Below are 22,828 nucleotides of genomic sequence, written 5' to 3'. Positions count from 1 at the left end.
TAATTGCAATTTAATGCACAGGCCCAGGAAGCCACTGTGTTTTCTACCCTTTGCTCATCAAAATTATGAAACTTTGAAAGGCAGGAGAAAATCACTGAGGGAGAATGTCATGAGCAGAGCATGAAAACTGGGCCACAGGAATGTGGATAAATTCTGCCACATTGTCTCAGGGCCATCCAACCCAGAAGTGTGTCATAAACATAGCCTCTCCAGTAACTCCTGACTTGTGAGATGTTTTCCTTTTGCAATGGCTATGATGCTCTTGAGAAGTCGAGTGCCCAGCTCCTCTCCTGGGGATGCCACCTGGGAATGCCTCCTGGGGATGGAGTCTTAAGAGGCCTTTGGGCTTAGTTGGGAAAGTTAGGACCAGCCCACAGGAATCTATTCTCTAGAGCGAGCATCCAGCTGGCTTAGAGCCCAGCAGGTGGGTGAAGCTCTAAGTCTCAGAACAACCAGACTCTCACTCCTCCACAGGTGTGTCAGTCCCACTGGATTATTTTCTGAGATACGTATCTGTGACTTGACTTTTGGATACCAAAATCTTGCATTTTCTACCTGTGGTTCTATTTTTCTTTATTCTACTTTTTTCCTCTTCAAGTGATTCCTTTGCTAATATAATGGGTGAGTCTACCTATCAACTTGTTTGCAATTTCTGTGAAAATCCTCTATCTATTCTTTAGCCACATTCCACTCTTTCCTCTCCTCATATCTGGGCAAATATTTGGCCTCCAAGCCACTGATGGAATCACTATCCCTTCACTCAGAATTGTAAGGTTTGGAGAGGCCCTGGAATCCTCTGCTTGAAGGACACACCTTTCCCTCCAGTTTAATATCACGTCTCCCTAATATCACGTCTCCCAAGATCTCTTCCTCTTTACAATAACCAGTTTCACATGCCTGTAAACACCTTTGTGGTTCACTACACAATTTTAGGAAGACCTCTCCCTGTGTGTAAATAAAATCCAACCATCTCTTCTCCAGCAAATTTAAGTCAGGTGCAACTTAAGATCAGATTATCAGATTGACCTCTGGGAGAAAGAAGGTGGCCCATCATCCTAGATTTTCTAGACCTGCCACAAGCCTGGAATTCCTGGATGAACCCTCAACCCAGAATGCTAAGTCTAAGTAACTGGGTCTCTAGGACTTTCTTCAGCCTGTTCCTTTTCTCTGCTTATAAAACTCATGTCATCTTGAATGCTCTTCTTCATGACTCCTAACCATGCTGCCTGCCTGCTGTCTACTTTTCTCTCCTAATGTTTGTGGAACTGTAACTTTCCTGAGTCCCAGAAGGACCACAGAAACATTTACTTTTATCTTCAAGTGAGTTAAGACATATTTTAAGAATTTAAGACATAATAACATTCGTAAGGTACTTTATGATTTCAGAAAGTACCTCCATATAGATGAGCTTATTTAATAACAATAGTGGATTAGATTAAAGGTCCAGAAATGACTGAATGCATCTAGGATGACCACCAAAGACTAAAAGGAATCAAACATGGTGAGTATAATCTTTCCACAGTAACACTGGAGGATTTTGTTTACTCTTGGAATCTTTTATTATATGTTTGTGAGAATCTTCAGCCCCCTTAGTATGACCCTCATGGAAAACAGATGTTCCCTGAAAAATGAGAGGAGGTTGTAAGAGGGGAGAGAGAATCTAAGGAAAAAGTCCTGGCTGCATACTCCACACACTGCAATCTGCCAGCGCTTTTTCCTGGTACACAGGGTCCTGAATAGGCTTCAGGAAGCCTACAGGAGCTCAGTGATGAGCACCGATTCAGATAATTTCAGGGTTCTAGATCTTAGATGCAGTAAGTCCAGTCTTTTGTGGTTATTAACTTGAGGTTAAAAAAGCAACCAAGAATTACTCAATTATTTCCACTTAAGCAAAAGTAGATGTAGATTTCTAATTTTTTTTCAAAATAAATAAACTAGCTGGAGATTATTAGAAAATACAAATATCCAATGCAGGTGTTAAACTAGATACAGAGGAAACCCAGGCATTCTTTTTAGGGTTATGGTTTCTGAATTGGCAACAAGATCTTGTCTTAGGTTGTATCAATTTACTTCACATAGAACAGTGTATTTCAGGCCTTTTCCATGTAGTAATAAAAACCATCTGTACAGAAATTCCAAACACAACCATATAGCATTATATGTAACATGTGAAAATGTACTTTAAAATGCAAGTTATTCTATAGCACTTGCAGGATAGAATTTCATAGTAATTTGGCCAGGCACAGTGGCTCATGCCTGTAATCCCAGCACTTTGGGAGGCTGAGGTGGATGGATCACTTAAGGTTTAGGTGTTCTAGACCAGCCTGGCCAACATGGTGAAACCATGTCTCTACTAAAAATAAAAAAATTAGGCCAGAAGCAGGGTCAGGCTCCTGTAATCAACAGCACTTTGGGAGGCAAAGGCAGGCGGATTACTTGAGGTCAGGAGTTTGAGACCCGCCTTGCCAAAATGGCAACATCCCGTCGTCCAGTAAAAAATACAAAAGTTAGCCAAGCATGGTGGTGGGCATCTGTAATCTCAGCTACTTGGGAGGTTGAGGCAGGAGAATCACTTGAACTCAGGAGGCGGAGGTTGCAGTGAGCTGAGTTGGTGCCACTGCACTCCAGTCTGGGTGACAGACTCTCCATCTCAAAAAATAAAAAATAAATAAAACCACAAAAATTAGCTGGCCATGGTGGCACACACCTGTAATCCCAGCTACTCACGAGGCTGAGGCAGGAAAATTGCTTGAACCCAGGAGGCAGAGGTTGAAGTGAACCAAGATCGCACTGCTGCACTCCAGCCTGGGTAACAGTGTGAAACTCTGTCTCAAAAAAAAAAAAAAAAAAAAAAATTTCATAGTAATTAAAGAATATCTTCTTCATCCTAACTTACTTAATCTTTTACATGAAGGGTCAATGGAAACCTACAAGGCCCAACTTAGCATTGATGCTAAATTGTGAAACAAACACCCTCAAATTATTTATTTGAATATGCTCAATTCTAAAGCTTTATAAAGTATTACACTGATAACATATGTGTGGTCAGGACAAACTGTTCCCTGAATTTAAAAGGTGAAAGACAAGACCCTATATTGCTATCCAGTATTAAAAAAGAAATATAGGCCAGGTGCAGTGGCTAACCCTTGTAATCTCAGGTGGATCACCTGAGGTCAGGAGTTCAAGGCCAGCCTGGCCAACATGGTGAAACCCTGTCTCTACTTAAAATACAGAAAAATTTTTATTAGCCAGGTGTGATTGATGTGCATCTGTAATCCCAGCTACTCAGGAGGCTGAGGCAGGAGAATCGCTTCAACCTGGGAGGTGGAGGTTGCAATGAGCTAAGATCATGCTGCTGCACTCCAGCCTGGGTGACACAGTGAGGCTCAATCTCAAAAACAAACAAACAAAAAAAGGAAATATACATATATGGAAACACACAGACCCAGCCCCACATCACATGCATGAAACTCCCTATAATCCAAACAGAGGCCATTTCCTTATTAGCAAAGGTATTTCATGACAGTTGAAAATTATTTACCACCTGTTTTGGTCAATCTTGCTACAAAAAGACAGTGAAACAGACAATTTTCTTCTTCAAGGTAAAGATGATGTCTAATTTAGAAGATCTTCCAAAACTCCAGCAGGGACTCAACAAAAAAAAGAAAACTTCAGGCCAATATCCATGCTGAACATAGATGCAAAAATCTTCAATAAAATACTGGCAAACTGATTGCAACAGCACATCAGAAAGCTTATACATTACAATCAAGTAGGATTCATCCTGGGGATGCAATACTGGTTCAACATACACAAGTCTATAAATGTAATCCACCACATAAACAGAACCAAAGACAAAACCACATGGATATCTCAACAGATGCAGAGAAGGCTTTCAATAAAATTCAGCAGCGCTTTATGCTACAGACTCTCAATAAACTAGGTATTGATGGAACGTATCTCAAAATAATAAAAGCTATTTGCGACAAACCAACAGCCAATATCATACTGAATGGGCAAAAACTGGAAGCATTCCCTTTGAAATCTGGCAGTAGACAAGGATGCCCTCTCTCTCCACTCCTACTCAATACGGTACTGGACGTTCTAGCCAGAGCAATCAGGCAAGAAAAAGAAATGAAGGGTATTCAATTAGGAAAGGAAGAAGTCAAATTGTCTCTATTTGCAGACAACATGATTATATATTTAGAAGACCTCATTGTCTCAGCCCAAAATCTCCTTAAACTGATAAGCAACTTCAGCAAAGTCTCATGATACAAAATCAACGTGCAGAAATCACAAGCATTCTTATATACCAATAATAGACTAAAAGCCAAATCAAGAGCAAACTCAAATTCACAATTGCTACAAAGAGAATAAAATACCTAGGAATGCAACTAACAAAGGATGGAAAGGACCCCTTCAAGGAGAACTACAAACCACTGCTCAAGGAAATAAGAGAGGACACAAACAGATGGAGAAACATTCCATGTTCATGGTTAGGAAGAATCAATATTGTGAAAATGGCTATACTGCCCAAAGTAATTTACAGAATCAATGCTATCCCCATCAAGCTACCATTGACTTTCTTCACAGAACTGGAAAAAACCACCATGAACTTCATATGGAACCTAAAGAGAGCCCGTGTAGCCAAGTCAATTCTAAGCAAAAAGCTGGAGGCAACATGCTACCTGACTTCAAACTATACTACAAGGCTACAGTAATCAAAACAGCATGGTACTGGTACCAAAACAGAGATATAGACCAATGGAACAGAACAGAGGCATCAGAGGCAATACAACATATCTACAACCATACAATCTTTGATAAACCTGACAAAAACAAGCAATGGGGAAAGGATTGCCTGTTTAATAAATGGTGTTGGGAAAACTGGCTAGCCATGTGTAAGAAAACAGAAACTGGACCCCTTCCTGACACCTTACACTAAAATTATCTCCAAATGGATTAAACACTTAAACATAAGATCTAACACCATAAAAACCCTAGAACAAAACCTAGGCAAAACCATTCAGGACATAGGCATAGGCAAGGGCTTCATGACTAAAACACCAAAAGCAATGGCAACAAAAGCCAAAATAGACAAACGGCATCTAATTAAACTCCAGAGCTTCTGCACAGCAAAAGAAACAATCATTAGAGTGAACCAGCAACCAACAGAATGGGAAAAAATTTTTTGCAAGCTACCCATCTGACAAAGGGCTAATATCCAGAATCTACAAAGAACCAAAACACATTTACAAGAAAAAAACAAACATATGCATTCAAAAGTGGGTGAAGGACATGAACAGACACTTTACAAAAGAAGACATATATGAGGCCAACAAACATGAAAAAATGCTCATCGTCACTGGTCATCAGAGAGATGCAAATCAAAACCACATTGAGATACCATCTCATGCCAGTTAGAATGGCAATCATTAAAAAACCTGGAGACAACAGATTCTGGAGAGGATGTGGAGAAATAGGAACACTTTTACACTGTTGGTGGGAGTGTAAATTAGTCCAACCATTGTGGAAGATAGTGTGGTGATTCCTCACGGACCTAGAAATGGAAATTCCATTTGACCCTGCAATCCCATTACTGGGTATATAGCCAAAGGGTTATAAATTGTTCTATTATAAGAACACATGCACACGAATGTTCATTGCAGCACTGTTTACAATAGCAAAGACCTGGAACTAACTGAAATGCCCATCGATGATAGACTGGACAAGGAAAATGTGGCACATATACACCACAGAATACTATGCAGCCATAAAAAACAATGAGTTCATGGCCTTTGTAGCGAAATGGATGAATCTGGTAACCATCGTTCTCAGCAAACTGACAGAAGAACAAAAAATCAAACACCGCATGTTCTCACTCATAGGCAGTTGTTGAACAATGAAAACACATGGACACAGGGAGGGGAGCGTCACACACTGGGGTCTGTTGTGGGGAGGACTAGAGGAGGGACAGTGAGGGGTAGGGAGCTTGGGGAGGGATAATATGGGGAGAAATGCCAGATATAGTTGATGGGGGGATGGATGCAGCAAACCACATTGCCGTGAATGTACTTATGCAATAATCCTGCATGATCTGCACATGTACCCCGTAACCTAAAGTACAATAAAAATACATATATATATAAAAGAAAATCTTCCTCTTAAGATTGCACAGTGAAAGGTAACATTCAATTAAATATAAAAGCTTACTGCCTTTAAAGAAATTATTTAAATCTACACAGAAGAAAACGTCAAGTTTTTAAAAACCAGTAAGAGCACTGTCTGCAACACAATCCAAAATCTTTCAAACCCAATCACAGTGCTCTTTGCTGTTTTATGATAACAAGACCTTTATCTCCATCACTCTGTAGAGCTCAGAATCTCTTCAGTCTTGTGAAATGTCAGAAAATTCTCCACATGCAAGAAAGAAATTCAAGAAGCAACAGCAGAAATGGAGCAAGCCTGTTACATCTTCTGGTTGACAATTAACTTTTGCTAATAAAAAAGTAAAAACTTATTTTCAGACTCTTTAATGACCACACCTAGTGTTTGCTCACTCAGTTGTTTAAAGTATCCTGGAACAGATAGGACAGACAGGCTAATTAATGTCTTATCACATACATAATCTCCAGACAGGGAGAGAAATGGGCAGAATTTGGATAATGATACTTGGAGGGGGAAAATCCCAAAATAAATTCACTAAATGGTGTAAGCGTTGCTAAATACCACAGATGAAAACCCACCCAGGGTTGATTAGACTCCAAGCCATGGTGCAATTATAGGAAAAAGAAATGGATATTCCATTTTCTCTTATTAGCCCAAAGAATTCTCTGGAGATCAGACTGGCTCTGGCACTGGTTTCTTGAGAAGGTCAGAGCTTCCTTAGGGTACAGAGATGCTCTCCAGTGTGGGAGCATCAGGGCTATGCTATGCTCACACTAAAATGGCTTCAGAACTGTTAGTAACCAGACTTGCTCTTCTTCTAGTGTCCCCAGTCCAGGAGTTAAGTATGTTTGGGATGACTCAGGCTAGCATAAGAGTTCCTCATGGTCTTCACTCAAGAACTCATACAACTGAGTGGGTTTCTAAGGGATCAATGAGACTGGCTCGTCAAAGATTTACTTTTTTTTTTTTTTTTTTGAGACAGAATCTTGTTATTTTGCCCAGGCTAGAGTACAGTGCCACAATCTCGGCTCACTGCAACTTGCACCTTCTGGGTTCATGTGATTCTCCCGCCTCAGCCTCCTGAGTAGCTGGGACTACAGGCATGTGCCACCACGCCCAGCTAATTTTTTGTATTTTTAGTAGAGATGAGGTTTCACCGTGTTAGCCAGGATGGTCTCAAACTCCTGACCTTGTGATCCACCTCGGTCTCCCAAAGTGCTGGGATAACAGGCGTGAGCCACTGTGCTCGGTGAGATTTACATTTTTTATTTTTCAATGAAGAAAGTTGTAATAAGCCAAAAATATTTGGGGGCACCTCCTGTGAAGTAAGTGCCATGCTAGATGCTAGATACTACTACTGTGTAGTACTGCATTCTTGTCCTAGGAAACAGGTAAGAAAAAGTGGGAAAGCACAATAACACATTAATTATCGTTCCATGTAATATTGAAATTGAACCTAAGAGATGATAAGCCCTCCTTACTCATATCATCACCTTTATGCAGGCTTGCTCTTACTAATCTTCAAGCCCAGAAATCCTACCACACCTGCTCAAGGCCATTCCAACTATGGCCTCCTCCAGGAACTTTCCAGTTGTACCTGTCTTCTTTGAAGGCTCACAGCATGCTGCAGCCTTCTTGCAGCATTTACCACACTCAGGATCATGTTAGTGATTGTGTATGTATTGCCACCAGTGGACTGAGAGTACAAAACAGATTTTGACTCTGCTTCTTCTCTTACCAGTATCATCAGTAGTTGCTCAATTTAAATTCAGTTTCTAGTTGGTTGCCAAATGAATAGATTTTTTTCCAGCAACAAACAATACTTTTCATCTTATGTGCCAGTTCTGCTTGATTAACAGTGGTTGCCTGGAGCAAAGTTTTGAGGATTCTGAGGACATGACAGAGCTCAGTAGTGAAGAGTTCTGTAATCAATTAGTGATGTCTGCCACAGAACAGGCATGGGAATGATAGTGCAAATGCCGACAAATCAAGGATTAAGAATGCGGAGAAGGGATATTATCTCCAACCACTGTCAGAGAAATCTACAGGACAAAAGTGGGGATTGGATCCATCTTCAAGGATGGGCAGGTTAACAGTGAGTAAAACATTTGAGCAAAAGGATTAGGGGATGAATGTACAACAGTTCTGGGAAAGCAACCAGACAAGTTCCACTAGAATTCAAACAGAAACAGAAGATTTATGTAGGAGAAGTGTAGGGGAAAGGACTAAGCACACATGATAAAGAAGAGCAACAAGACTGACAAAGGATGAAGCAAGAAGGAGGAGAATAGGCTTTATTTCGCTACTTTGCAAGAATAAAGCCTGTGTTAGGTTTGCTAGGAAGGAAGAAGACTTGCTTAATGGTTCATAATTAATAACCTAAGCTTTGGAATCAAGACAGTCCTGGGTGCTAATCCTAGCTCTGACTGTGTGCTCAACTACATGACCTAAGCCTTGTAAATTCCAGTTTCCTCATCTGCTAAAATGGGAACTCCCTAACTCATTGTGCTGAGGGTCAAATGGGAGATAATTACAGTAAACTCTCAATAAATACTGATATTAGGGTTACTTAGCCACAAGAGAGAATTTTCAAAAGAGAAAGTATGTCACTCTCTCTCTCAGTGTCTCTCGTACTTTAGGGAATCTTTTCTTTTTTTTTTTTTGAGACAGGATCTCATTCTATCACCCAGGCAAGAGTGCTGCTGTGGCATTATCTTGGCTCACTGCAGACTCAACCTCCCAGGCTCAAGTGATCCTCCCACCTCAGACCGCTGAGTAGCTGGGACTATAGGCGTGAGCCACCACATCTGGTTAATTTTTGCATTATTTGTACAGATGAGGTGTCACCACATTGCCCAGGCTGGTCTCAGACTCCTGGGCTCAAGCAATCTGTCTGCCTTGAGCTCCCAAAGTGCTGGAATTAGCACTTTGTGTGTGTGAGCCACTGTGCCTGGCCCAAAATTTGGGTAAATCTTTTTTTTTTTTTTTTTTAAATTTGGGTAAATCTTAAATGAAACCTGAAAAATGGCTAAGTGGCTCAGAAAAAAAGTCTTTGAGATACCCACAGAAATTGAGCAGTATCAGTTTATTTTCCAGTAATAGGGAGAGGCTGAGAAGTCAGGCTGTCTGTACTTTAGGCATTTCTGGTAATGGTGCATTTTTTGTTGCTGACTTAATTCCTTACTGAATTATAAGTAACTAGATAACTCTTAAGCAACAGAACAGTTGTAGAAAAATAATTGTACAATCTCACCCAAGCTGTCTCCTATAAGGATTTCCCCCTTGGTTGAGTGAGCGCTGTAGTTTTAACCATTTGAAACTGTTACATCTGAATAGTTGTCTCAGAGAGATTGTAAGAATAAACACACTGTGTGGCCATGTGGACCCTCTCTGAAGGTGTTTCTGAAGCCAGGTTCCAGTCCCAAAGACCACTATTGCTTCAATATGCAGACCAAGCAGAGTCACTTGATGCTACTATCAAGAGCCTTCCTAGATGTGTGGAGATCTGCTGTGACAATTGTCCTGTTTTGGACTCAGTGAGGGACTCCAAGACTAAGAAGGGGCCGGGAGCGGTGACCTCAGCCTGAGTGCAGAGTGACTGGTGGAACGCCTTGTCTCTCAGGGCTGGTTCTAGGGCTTAGTAGCAGAGAACAAGGCACTGTATCCCTCCCTGTCTTGTCTGAGTGGGGACCACTGCCCTGAGCTCACATAGCTGAGGCTGGGCCTGGGAGAGGAATGTGAAGCACCTGTGAGCTGGGATGAGGTCTGTCCATCCCAGAAAGTACAGGACTATTTACTAGAAAGGAAATATTCTACCTTTGGTAATGGAACAGGCAGTCAGCAGATATTTTTCAAAGTAAGGTTAGTAACATTTCTGGCAGAGTGAGTCACTGAAACACTTCCTTTCCATTAACAGAGGTGTTACTGTGGAGTGTACCAATTACAACAGCGCACTCTTTGTTGCAGTTTGGGGCTGTTCCCTGAGCAAGTATAGTGGATTAACTCTTTCTAAATCAATCTCTGGAGTGAGGCAGCTCACACCTGTAATCCCACTGAGGTGGGCAGATCACTTGCAGTCAGCAGTTCAAGACCCTCCCGGCCAAAATGGTGAAACCCTGTCTCTACTAAATATACAGAAAATATTAGCCAGTTGTGGCAGGCACCTGGACTCCCAGCTACTTGGAAGGCTGAGGCAGGAGAATTGTTTGAACCTGGAAGGTGGAGGTTGCAGTAGCCAAAATCACACTACTGCACTCCAGCCTGGGTGACCGAGTGAGGCTCTGTCTCAAAACAAAACAAAACAAAACCAGCAAAATAGAAAAGGTCATTTAAAACACTTACTACTTTAACAGACACTGCTATGGAGGATTTAAATGGGCCACTCAGTGTCATCTAAAATGAGTTCATTTTATTTGAGAGTGCTTGAGTTGCCAGAGCATATGTGACCCTAGATCTCCAGCGACATGGGAAATTTGCAGTTCCTCAGGCGAACACAGCTTCCCTGGCACCAGGCCAGTGTGTCATGGACTCTCTAGGATAGTTATTTTCTGTCTCGGTTCTGTTAAAGGTAGTCACAATTTCTCACAAGTAATTAATGTGGAAAGCTTTCTTTCTTTATAAGCAAGGGCTCTTTTTCACATGCATACATGCTCTGTAATGACTGATTTCTAATCTGACCTGTTTATACCTTGTCTGACATAACCCAGGCTTTATTCATCTGAGCTCCACCACATCCTGAATTTGCACACAAAAATTTTCTATGCAGTGTGTCTTCATTTGAAGCTTTCTTTTTTCCTTTCTTTTTCTTTTTTTTTTTTTTGTGTGTGTGATGGAATTTTGCTCTTATTGCCCAAGCTGGAGTGCAATGGTGTGATCTCAGCTCACTGCAACCTCCCCCTCCCAGGTTCAAGCAATTCCCCTGCCTCAGCCTCCTGAGTAGCTGAAATTATAGGTGCATGCCACCACACCTGGCTAATTTTTTTGTATTTTTAGTAGAAATGGGTCTTCACCATGTTAGCCAGGCTGGTCTTGAACTCCTGACCTCAGGTGATCCGCCCACCTCGGCTTCCCCAAGTGCTGGGATCACAGGTGTTAGCCACCATACCCGGATGCTTCCTTTATTTCTTATGTCCAGTACTCAAATTTTTGACCTGTGGGCAATTTCTATTTTGTAATTTTACTATACTAACCATATATCTTTTTTTTTTTTGAGACAGAGTCTTGCTCTCTTGCCAGGCTGGAGTGCAGTGGCGTGATCTCAGCTCACTGCAACCTCCGCCTTCCAGGTTCAAGTGATTTCTCCTGCCTCAGCCTCCTCAGAAGCTGGGATTACAGGCACCTGCCACCACAAACACCATATCTTAAATTAAGCAACATCTAACAAGATATTCAATATTTGCCAGGCATTAGCAATTTGTATTCAAAGTCTTCCCAATAGGTAGCATTAAGATTATGTATTCTTCTCAAAGAAAAAAAAAAGATTATGTATTCCAACCTGCATGTGCAGAGTCTAATATGTAAAATCATTTTCAAGATTCATTTTATAATTTTGTGTTTAGATCATTTTGTTTGGGGTTTTGATTTGGTAGACTTGATTTATATATACCTTGCATAGAACAACCAAGATTTTCAGAATCTTTTCAGTGATGCTTCAAATCTGATTCTGATTTGGCTGCAAAAATGAAACATCAGGCACAGGCATTCAAAGCTCAAATTCTCTTTATAATTCTTTAATATGTAGAACTTTGGCTACACCAGAAGAAAGATCTCTTCTCTAAGGTACTTAACTAAGGGGATAAGTGAGATAGATAGATGATAGAGATACATATTATATATACATATATAGAGAGAGACAGAGAGAACACATATCTCTCAGTATTTTAAAGAAAGTATAAGCAATATCATATATATATATATTCTAATGAACTTAACCCACTATCAACTCCCACATTTCTAGAAGATATTGTGGAAACCAATTAGTAGTGCTCATTATTTTGCTAATATTGTCATGTCTGTGGCATGCTATGGAATAAATATATTAATACAAATTAAATATATATGAATCAACAAGAAACCTTATCTGTTTTCATCAGTTTTCAGAAATATATAAACATAAAGCTATATTCCTCATTAAAAGCTAAAGTCCCCATTCTGTATGAATAACTATGCTTTTTTTGTTTTCCCTATGTCAAACTGATTATTTACTGTTGTGGAAATGACTGGTTTTAAGGATATAGGAACTACGCTATTCCTATCATTTTAAAGAAACTATTATTTTATTTAGTGTTTTGGAGCATTCTGTACTTCGCAAATATTTTAAGTTAGAGATATCTAAAGTTCAAAAACATATATATATATTAGAGCTTCTATTACTGTCATAATAATCTAATACGGACACAGAACATATTACCATGGTAATAGCCCTGTATACAATTTACATTTATTATCCTTATGTCACTGATCAGCAGTTCAAACACAGAACAGTTGACTCAATGTCAAAGTCATTTCATCCTCTGGTAATGCCCTTTAATCCTCACTTAGCTCCCTACAGAAGAGTTCCTCTGGCTCCAAGCAATGTACGGAGGAATGACTATACAGTCATAGAGCTAAAGGTTCTTAAAGCTAGAAGGACTGTGAGAGATTTTATAACCCAAGTTAACAATTACTCAGCACACATTCCACTAGTTCCTGATCCTAAGCCCTTGGCAGACAGCAGTAATCAATTTGAGAACTTTTGTTTTCAACAAACATCATACCAGATAGTCCACTACCTATAAATGGTAGTAGGCATATGAATAGTCTTCTTTGCTCTCCCAGCTAATCTAAATCCCTTTCTTGTTAATAAGAAACAAAAACCCAGAGAGTGTAAGTATCAGATACACTTAAAAAATTATTTTTAATTAGTTTTTAAGAGTCAGTCTCATTACTTTATGGTCTCATTTTATTTTTTAGTGCCTGTTAAATGTAAAAAGAGGGACCTCAAGGGGTCTGTAATCCAGTTTTGAGAAAGAAAAGGTTAACATGCTTGATATTTAGGCAGACTCATTAAGTGTTAATTTGTGTTGCTGACATAGATCAGAGGGGGCTGAAACAGGCAGAGGAGAATTTATGAAGGAAATAGAGTTTGATCTAAGCTTTAGGCTCTTTTATTCCCTTGACAAAAAGGACAGCCTTTTACTAACTCTCTGGGTCATAAATGGCTCAACAATTCAACAAATGTATTCAGCCTACTGTGCAATGTGACAGATACTGTAGGCACAGAGAAGAGCAATACAAAATTCCTTTCCTCGGGGTTGGGTTCATGAGTTGGTGAGGGAGGCAGAAAAATCAGAATATAGGATGAAAAACACCACACAGCAACAGGAGAGGATAGTGGTTAGAAGCAGAGTTTCTGGAGCCAGACTTCCAGGGTTTGAATCCCAGCTCTGTTCTTGGCCTTGGGAAAGTTTCTTAACTCTCTGTGCCTCAGTTTTCTGAAAATATCCTTGATGGAAAGATTATATAGATTAGTAAGTATATAGCACTCAGAACAGTACTTGGCACAGAGTAATGGATACATAAGTCTCAGAAAGAAATTCTGTGTTGTTTTAAGCCCCCTGGTTTGTGGTAATTTGTTACCATAGCCACAGGAAAGGAATGCAGTGCTTCACCCTTAACTCCTCCCTTCCATCCCAGGATTATAATGTCGTGTTCTCTGTTCAGGGCCAATCTGTGACCAGATCCCCCACTTCACGCTTTTACTATCCAAAGCCTCACTCCACCCAACATCATTCATTGTTTTCTCTCTCTCTCTTCTGCATTTATTATTCTTATTATTTAGAGACAGGGTCTCACTCTGTCACCTCGGCTGGAGTACAGTGGTGTGATCACACTCACTGCACCCTGGAACTCCTGGCCGCATGTGATCTTCCCACGTCAACCGCCTGAGTAGTTGGGGCTACAGGTGCATGCCATCATGCCTGGCTAATATAATTTTTATTTTGCAGAGACAGGGGTCCTGCTGTGTTGCCCAGGCTGGTCTTGAACTCCTAGTCTCAAGTAATCCTTTCACCTTGGCCTCCCAAGGTGCTGGGATTACAGACATGAGTCACCATGTCCAGCTGCATTTTTATTTTTAATGATTGTTTCTCTTCGGGTTCAATTAGACTCCGGTCTCCTTAAAAAAAAAAAAACAAACAAACCAAAAAAAAACAAAAAAAAACAAGGCTGGTGCAGTGGTTGGCACTTGTAATCCTGGAACTTTGGGAGGCTGAGGCAGGAGGACAGCTTGAAGCCAGGAGTTGAAGACCAGCTTGAGCAACAAAATGAGACCCTGTCTCTTAAAGAAAAGAAAGGAAAGAAAATACTCTCTGGATTTTAAATGTGACTTCCACTTTCTCTGAATTCTTTCAAACCTAAGAGCCTCCAGATAAAAACCCAGAAGGTCAGGTCTATGTCTTTTGTTTTCCCAATCCTGCTGAACATCATCCCCAGACTCCCTCACTCCTGCCCCTGTCTCTCACCCATCACTGTTCCTGTTTTTAATTTCTGTCACACCACTTCCAGTTTCTCCTATGGGCCCCTTCTCTATCCAGGCCTCCAATGTTGGGGTTGTCCAGGACTCTGCCTTTGTCTTCTCTTCTCCCTGTTCTCCGAGAATAGGTTCATTCATTCCCAAAGCCTTAACCAGGTGCCTGTTATGCTCTCTTAAGTCAACACTTCACTTCACATTTGTCTCCTGGGCACTAGACTCACTTAGCCAGCTGCTTGCTGCCTATCTTTACCCAAACACCGCCTGGCTCCTTGAACTCAACATGTCCACAGTGGAACCTGCCATGTTATTTTCCAAGTTGGTGTCCCTTCCAGGACTGTCTATGCTGCTAGAGATGGCCACGCCTTCTCCCTTGGACCAAATCCAGCCAGGTCCTGCAGGTTAACCTCGAGCAGCTGTTTTTTTCATTCTGTTCCACTGCTGGCTGCTTCACTGAGGCACCCATCCACCCTTGCCTGGACCTTGGACCTGAACCACCCTATTGCTCTCCCCCCGACCTCACCTTCACTTCATCTCCTCCTACTCTCTCCCTCCCTCATTCCAGTCCTTGATGTTTCTCAGACAAACTAGGATGCTCCCCAGGTATCTGTGCGACTTGTTCCTTCACCTCTCCTCAGTCTTAATTGTCACCTCCTCAGTATGGCCTCCCTTGTCACCCTGTTTAAAACTGCAACCCCCCACCTTGCCAGCCCACTCCCTGTGCTAAACTACTTCGGAACACTATTCCCATCTAACACACTCTATACAGTAGCTTACCTATATGTTCTGTTTATGGTCTACCTCTCTCTACTTGAACATTAAGTCCCATGAGAACATGTAACCGGGTGACAGGAGCAGGGCTGTGGGGGTGTCCCAAAGATGCTCACTGTTCCCCTATCTTTTCCCAGGTCCTTGGGCCTCACTCACCCAAGAATGGGGAGGGGATTCCAGAGAAGGAAATCTGTATAGGTGAGGGAATAGGGGGAATTTAACCCTGGAGTTACTTCCGCTGCATTTAAGTTCTTGTTCAGTGAGAGGAGCTTTTCCAGACCTCCTCTGGAGTGATCGATCTTTGACTCTGATATAGGATTGGTTGCCTGGCCCGCGATCAAAGCCTCCTCCCTTGGAGCTTTTGGCGGGCTTTCTAAACAAAGTAAGCTCACCTGGGCTGTCTACCTAGCCCATGCACCACACAGGAAAGTTCTACGAAGAACTCTAGGCTCCCGGATGGGGAGGTGGATGGAGGCATTGCGCTGGGAAGTTCTTGCCTTTGAAACCGCGCCCCTTGTGGACCCAGGAAGAGAAGTTAACATAGTCCCTCAGACATGTTGTGTGACCCAGCTCTAGAACAGTCCCTGGTGCATAGTGGGTGATGTCTGATACATATTTGTTGAACGAATGGCTGAAGTGTTGATTGCTGCAGGGATATTCCTACACACAGCTGAGCCAAGGTTCTGTGCAGATGCGTGGCCGGGCCGGGCCTTGCCCTCAGGGCCTTCACAGACAAAGCAGGAAAGCCTATGCCACGTCTCAAATTGGCACGGCCAGATGCATGCTACATGAGCTCCAGGGTAGGAGACATGAGGCTGGGCAAGGGTATTACTAAGACCGTGAAGGAACTGTTTCTGATTTTAGACAATGGAATCAGAATCTATGCATGATTGCTTCCTTAGCACTCCAAAGAAAACAATTTAGAATGAATAAGCTTGCCAGATCTATCATGTAAATCCCAATACCTATTGCTTTATCTGAATATCTCTAAGTTGAAATCATAGAGTTTTCAAATGACTGAAGTAACAGCATAACTGGTCTGGAAAGATTATGTTTTATATTGTGACTAGGGTAAGGATATAAGAAGTACCTTAACAACATTATGTACTATCTAATCATTATTGAGTGGCCTGAATTAGAAGGGTGGCAGAATTTTCACTTAGTAATTCTGCTGGGACAGAATTCCCACTTAGAGCAAAAAACCTTATAAATAATATAAATTAAATATATAATGAATATATATAAATTATATATTTAAATATTGTATTTAAATGAATTGAGGATTAGGGTGTGGGGCACAAAACAAAATGATTTATTCTACTTCCCCTTTAAAAAAATGACTAATACTACAGAGGCAGGTATTAGCTCAGACAAAGCATGGCATCAGAACACTTGAATCACCCTAGACTAAATTATAGGCTGGACACTAAGCAAAACTGAGAAAAAAATATAGCATGAGAAAATTTATTTCATAAGAAAATTTTAATTTTCTCATAATCAAATTATTCCGATTTACCTTAAAATAACAACTATTGAGTGCTGAATATATTCCAGCCACACAACTGAGTATTTTCACATTATCTTAATCACCTGTAATAACAAATGAGGTAATGACTGATATCTCCAATTTCCAGAAGGGGAAACTGAGGCTTGAAGGGAATACACAATTTGCCTAAATGATAGAGCTTGATAGTCAGGGAATTCAAATCCCAAGGATTCTTCTCTCCAGGCTCTGCGTTCATTCTGCCATTGTATGGAAGCAGAGAATAAACCTATGAGAACTGTAATGAAAGCCATGAAAATGTTCCTAGTGGTATGTTAGTAGCGGATTTTCCTGTGAAAATCCAAGATATTATTTTCAGGACCATGTAGGGTGTCACAGAAACTGACAAAGATGGTCAACTAGCTATTCAACCCCTTCATCTTGTGAACAAGATTTTGAGAAATGTTAGTTCTTAGCATTTTCTTGTCCATGAAAAGAGTGAACTTTCACACCTAATAAAGATGACCTTTTATTACATTTTCCCTCATGTGGTATATCTAGAAAAATCAGAGGCTTTAAGTTGGCTCATAAAAATCTTTGTCCCTTATTTCCATAATCAAATATTTTAAAGAGTTAGGGCTACTGAGTTATATATAGCAGGGACCTAAACTACATTTTTAGGAATAGAGATGAGATCAGGCTGGTCTCAAACTCATGACTCACTCATTCCTCCCTCCTCGGCCTCTCAAAGTGCTGGGATTACAGGTGTGAGCCACTGTACCTGGTCAGGGACCAAACATTTCAATGGCTATAATCAGAAGATGATGCTTTGTCATGATAGTTAATACATTTCACAGGTTTGTTTCTTTTTGAGTTGCCCAGGCTGGAGTGCAGTGGTGCAATCTCAGCTCACTGCAATCTCCACCTCCCGGGTTCAAGCAGCTATCTTGCCTCAGCCTCCCGAGTAGCTGCGATTACAGGTGCCCACCACCATGCCTGGCTAATTTTGTATTTTTAGTAGAGATAGGGTTTCACCATCTTGGCCAGGCTGGTGTTGAACTCCTGACCTCGTGATCCACCTGCCTTGGCCTCCCAAATTGCTGAGATTACAGGTGTGAGCCACCGTGCCCAGCCAGTTTTTTAATTCTTTAAGTTCCACATGCTGAAAAGTCCAGAAGGGTGGCGACATCAGAACTCTTGTGATTTTCCTAGATCAATTAAGGCAGTTATAAAATAAACTCTTACTATCATGATCTAGCAAAAGCTTATGAATAGACTCAGCATCACTGTTTTAAGTCACTGGAATTTCACTGCCAGTTAAACAAGTCAGCCCTTACAGGCCACACAAACAGAGGTATGATTTTCCACTCAGGCACAGTACTCTGAAGAAACAGGAAAAGAGAGGACCCCCGTTAATGGTGTGCAGTGGCGGATCTAAGTTTGAGACTTCTCAGACCAGAAGCAGGACTGCCCTTTGTTGCCATCTGAAGGAACAATATCCAGGAAGATTTTAGCTGGGCACTTAACAATTTTTAAGTAGTGGCTTTCCTTTCTGGAGAAGAGTACCTAAACCAAGCTCACACACATTAAAATTGGAGGAAAGTGTCAATCTGAGACCAAAGGTCATGTCTGCAAAATGGGCATGTATTTCTTGACCCTGAAGATGTATTCATGCAACTGGTTCCAAAAGCCAGGGAACAGTTGCTTAAAATATTTTCCAAACCAGTCTCTAGTGAATCGGCATGCTGACCACCTGTGCAACATTTAGGTAACAAGTGAATGTCTCTGGAGAGCCCCATGCTGAAAAGGCAGGATTACTTCACTTTCACAGGGAATCAGGAGGGAGACACAAGCCAATTTTTACCTTGAAAAGTCTTTCTTTTCTTTTAGACAGGGTCTCACTCTCATTGCCCAGGCTGAAGTGCAGTGTCATGATCACGGCTCACTGCAGCCTTGACCTCCCTGGGCTCAGGTGATCCTCCCACCTCAGCCTCCCAGGTAGCTAGGACTACAGGTGTGTACCACCATGCTAATTTTTATTTTTTTTTAGTTTTATTTTGTTTGTAGAGATGGAGTTTCACCACATTGCCCAGGCTGGTCTCCAACTCCTGGGCTCAAGCAGTCCTCCCTCCTTGGCCTTCCAAAATGTTGGGATTATAGGTGTGAGTCACCAAGCCTGGCCCTCTAAAATTCTTCTTTTTTTTTAAGGTGGATTCTTGCTCTGTCACCCAGGCTGGAGTGCAGTGGTGTAATCTTGGCTGCCTTCAGCCTCTGCCTTCTGGGTTCAAGAAATACTTCTGCCTCAGCCTCTTGAGTAACTGGGATTACAGGCATGTGCCACCATGCCTGACTAATTTTTTATTTTTAGTGGAGATGGGGTTTCACCATGTTGGCCAGGCTGGTCTTGAACTCCTGATCTCAAGTGATCCACATGCCTCAGCCTCCCAAAGTGCTGGGATTACAGGTGTAAGCCTCTCTCAACGTCTTTAAAAAGAGTTTTAACAATTAATCCTCAACTCTTGTCACTAGAAAAATAATCTCCTCTCTTTGCCCTAAAGGAAATAAAATTGTTCTTTGTAGCTGTGATTTAAATATGGTGGAGTAAGATAAACCTTCCCTTAAAAATGTCCAAAACCACTGGGCACTTCTTGGGGGAAAATATTCCAGATTTGCTTCTCTACTTTCCTTCTTTCATCCTACAAATAGCCTCTCCTAGGGCTATTCCAGGATGTTATTTATTTACTAGAAACCTCACTTTCCTTTGCACAAGGTTCTGGAGAATCCAGTCTGACCCCAAGAATCCCATTAACTTCCAAAGGCCATTTCCCTCCCCTTCCTCCACCCTGAGGGAGAGAGGGGGGTTCAGAGGGAAAGGAGGTAACACCATGTATTCTGAGATTTAGAAACAGCAACTGGAAAGGAGCCTGAGGTTGGGAGGGGACAAGGTGTCCCCACTTGTGTTTTGGAAGCAGCAACTGGAAAGGAACTTGAGGTTGGGAGGGGACAAGGTGTCCCCACTTGTGTTTTCAGCAGACACTTCTGCAGTTTCCAAAGGGAAGGTGGAGACTGCCAAGGAATCCACATTCCCCGGAGGGTGCAACAGCCCTTACCTGCCGAGAGTCCCTACTTTGGAGCTATCACAGGAAAAGGAGACAGATAGGGCCCTAGCCCCAAGGAATTGCATCCCCAGGCCCAAGCTAGAAAACACACAATCAGAATCTAACCTATGCAACTGTCTTGCACGTTCTGCACATGTACCCCAAAACCTAAAATGCAATAAAAAATTAAAAAAAAAAAAAGGAATAACTCATACCTCTGAGCAATGGCTCAGACATCCACCTGGTCCAGTGATCTATGAGGGGTGGATCACTTAAATACACCCTTGTTTAAAACAGGCAAGAATGACTTAAACATTATTTTAAATACAAAAACAACGTGGAGAGCAAGGAAGGCAGGAGTTCTTTTAGCTCTCTTCCCCTTAACCTCCCGTGGGCCACAATGGCACATCCCAGAATTCAGGCATGAAACTGGCAGCTTTTCAGAGCCCGAGTGCAGGCAGTTGGCGCTTGCCGCGTGGTAAGGCACCTTTCCACGCACTGCCCAGGGTGAGCGGCGGCAACGTTCTCAGCCTCCCGTCCCTAAGGGTCCGGCCCATCCCGGAGGCCAAGGTGCCTCTTCCAGTTCGACTGAGAACTGTAATCCACACTCAATCTCTGTCCAGGCAGCGTGGCTGGGGGTGGGGGATGAGAAAGGTGTCGGTGGTAGGGGGAGATACGGTGCAAGATTAACAAAGAAAAAAATCGAACCCTGTTTTCAAACGAGCAGAATCGAGAGCTGCTTGCTTCCTTTTCCACCCCCAAGCCCCTTTGATCATTTTGAGCAGGAACCAGCAGCTCAAAGAGCACTCACATGCGAGTCCCTGAGGAGCTTTGTTCTTAGTGTGCAGTAATCAGATCGCTTGGGGTAAAGCCCCGGCCAGGAGAGTGGGGCGAGGCTAAGACCTAGGGGGCGCCGAGGGACCCTGCACGGAGTGCGCCAGCGCCAAGCCCACCCTCACTGCCGCACGCGGCCTGGGCGCAGGGAGCGCGTGAGGGTGCGCGCATCTCCCACCCACCGCGTCGCTCACCTAGCACCACCGCGGCCACGGTGGACAGCAGCAGCCAGTTATTCTTCAGGAAGCGCTTCCACTCGCATCCCTTCCTCGCGGGTTTCCCCATGGCGGTCGCCGCTATTGTGCGCGGAGCTCGGCCGTGCACGCGTGCTAGGCGACCCGGGGACCGCTGGCTGCTAGGCGGCTGGCGAGATGCGGGTGTATAGGAGAGAGGTGAGCGCTGGTCGCTGCAGTCGCCGCTGTCACCACCGCCGTTGCTGTTGCCACCTGGGATCGCGCACCGCACCAGCCGCCCTGCCAGCCTGGTGGCTTTGCGTGGCAGGCGCGCCCGGCTCCTCCTGCCGCCGCCGCGCTCGGCGGCGCCCGGGCCAACCAGCGAGGCAGGAGGGAGGAGCGGCGAACCCGGGGAGGGAGGGTGGGTGCGTGCGTGGGGCGCCCGGGGTCCCCAGGGAGCAGGCGTGGGAGGGCGCCCAGCGCTGCGGCAGGAGCTGGGGCGGCCTCTCTGGGAACCCTGCGTCTTACTCCACAGCCTTCCGCTGGAGTTTGTCTCGCTTTCCACGTCCCCACCTTAGGTCTTTGGGTTTAGGGTTTTCTTCTGTTCCTACCCCAGAGAGGCGGAGCCACTGACCCCCCTTGGCGTGAACTTCATCCTGCACGCCTCCCTCTCCTTTCTTCACACCAGCAATTTCCAGTGCTGGCACCTGGAGAACCGGTGCCCTTTGGAGTTGGGGGAAACTGATTTTGCCTTGGGTCTCTCTTGCCCCGGCACGCAGGCTGGCATTTGACAGCAGCCGCAAAAGCCTGAAGCCTCTGTGAGGAGAGAACGGAGTCCTGTGGCAGAACAGGGCTTTGGAAACTTTAATGCGGAGCTTCCGTTGCCCCACAGGGATTATTAACTCTCCTCTTCGAGTCGCGGGAGGTGATTTGTCTGTGGACACTGGGCTTGGAAGTGATCCCTGCACACGGAGATTGTGATGCCTCTTAGAACTTTACTTCCGCTCCTTGGGACTTGCTCTGTGACCACAGGCCCCGGAGCTTGGAGAGTTGGTGCAGTAATTAGGACTGAGAACCCACCGGGGAGCTGTTCTGGGGAGAAAGTGGGCGGCCCATCCCTAAGGCCAAACCCATTGGAAAGGCAAACACAGGAGAAACTAGGTTAGTGGTGCCAAATATACTTGGTGTTGCTAAGTGAATTTCTGATTCTATCCCATTTTTCTACCCATTTTTTTTTCACTTTCGCACAAACTCTTTCTCTCCCCTTACCAAATGAGTACCTCCACAGCTGTAAGCTGTCTTCTTACCAGCTTTCCTAATATTAAGCGAGCCTGGAACACTTTTTGCTTATGGTAGAATCTACCCTGATTGCGGGTAGGGAGAATTTCCCCTACTAGATTTTCTAATGACTAAATCCTCACAATTAGAGTTATTCCTTTGGCGTAAATTGATACAAGCATCTTTGAAGCGATAATAGATTAAGATTTACAACCCCGTAGACTTTGGTATGAATGAGTTTATCATCTCCTTTCTAGAAAGTAAACTTTGAGAGAAAGAAGGGTAGAGGAATATTAAAGTTACTGGGTGTCTGAGGAGGATGTAAAGAAATGTCAGAAGGGAAACTATCAAGAAAGAGAGAACAGTGCTGGGCACGGTGGTTCACACCTGTAATCCTAGCACTTTGGGAGGCCAAGGCAGGCAGATCACTTGAGGTCAGGAGTTCCAGAGCAGCCTGACCAACAAGGTGAAAGCCCGTCTCTACCAAAAATGAGCTGGGTGTGGTGGCGGGCAA

At 43.1% G+C, this 22,828-nt stretch overlaps 1 protein-coding gene across 1 annotated transcript in view; it reads right to left on the bottom strand.

Annotated features, from left to right (window-relative positions):
- The window catches only part of SLC1A1 (solute carrier family 1 member 1), an 88,886-nt gene extending 67,470 nt beyond the window's left edge, over positions 1–21,416 (bottom strand). Inside the window, exon 1 of the mRNA XM_002742901.6 lies at positions 21,058–21,416. Coding sequence (XP_002742947.1) covers positions 21,058–21,148 — 91 coding nt within the window. The 5' untranslated portion in view covers positions 21,149–21,416. The remainder of the gene's footprint in view (positions 1–21,057) is intronic.
- Between the last annotated feature and the right edge of the window lie 1,412 nt (positions 21,417–22,828).

This window comes from Callithrix jacchus, chromosome 1 (assembly GCF_049354715.1).
Source record: "Callithrix jacchus isolate 240 chromosome 1, calJac240_pri, whole genome shotgun sequence".
In the NCBI taxonomy this organism is placed as follows: domain Eukaryota; kingdom Metazoa; phylum Chordata; class Mammalia; order Primates; family Cebidae; genus Callithrix; species Callithrix jacchus.
Note: the sequence above shows the minus strand (reverse complement) of the source record. Positions and strands in the feature narration are given on the sequence as shown.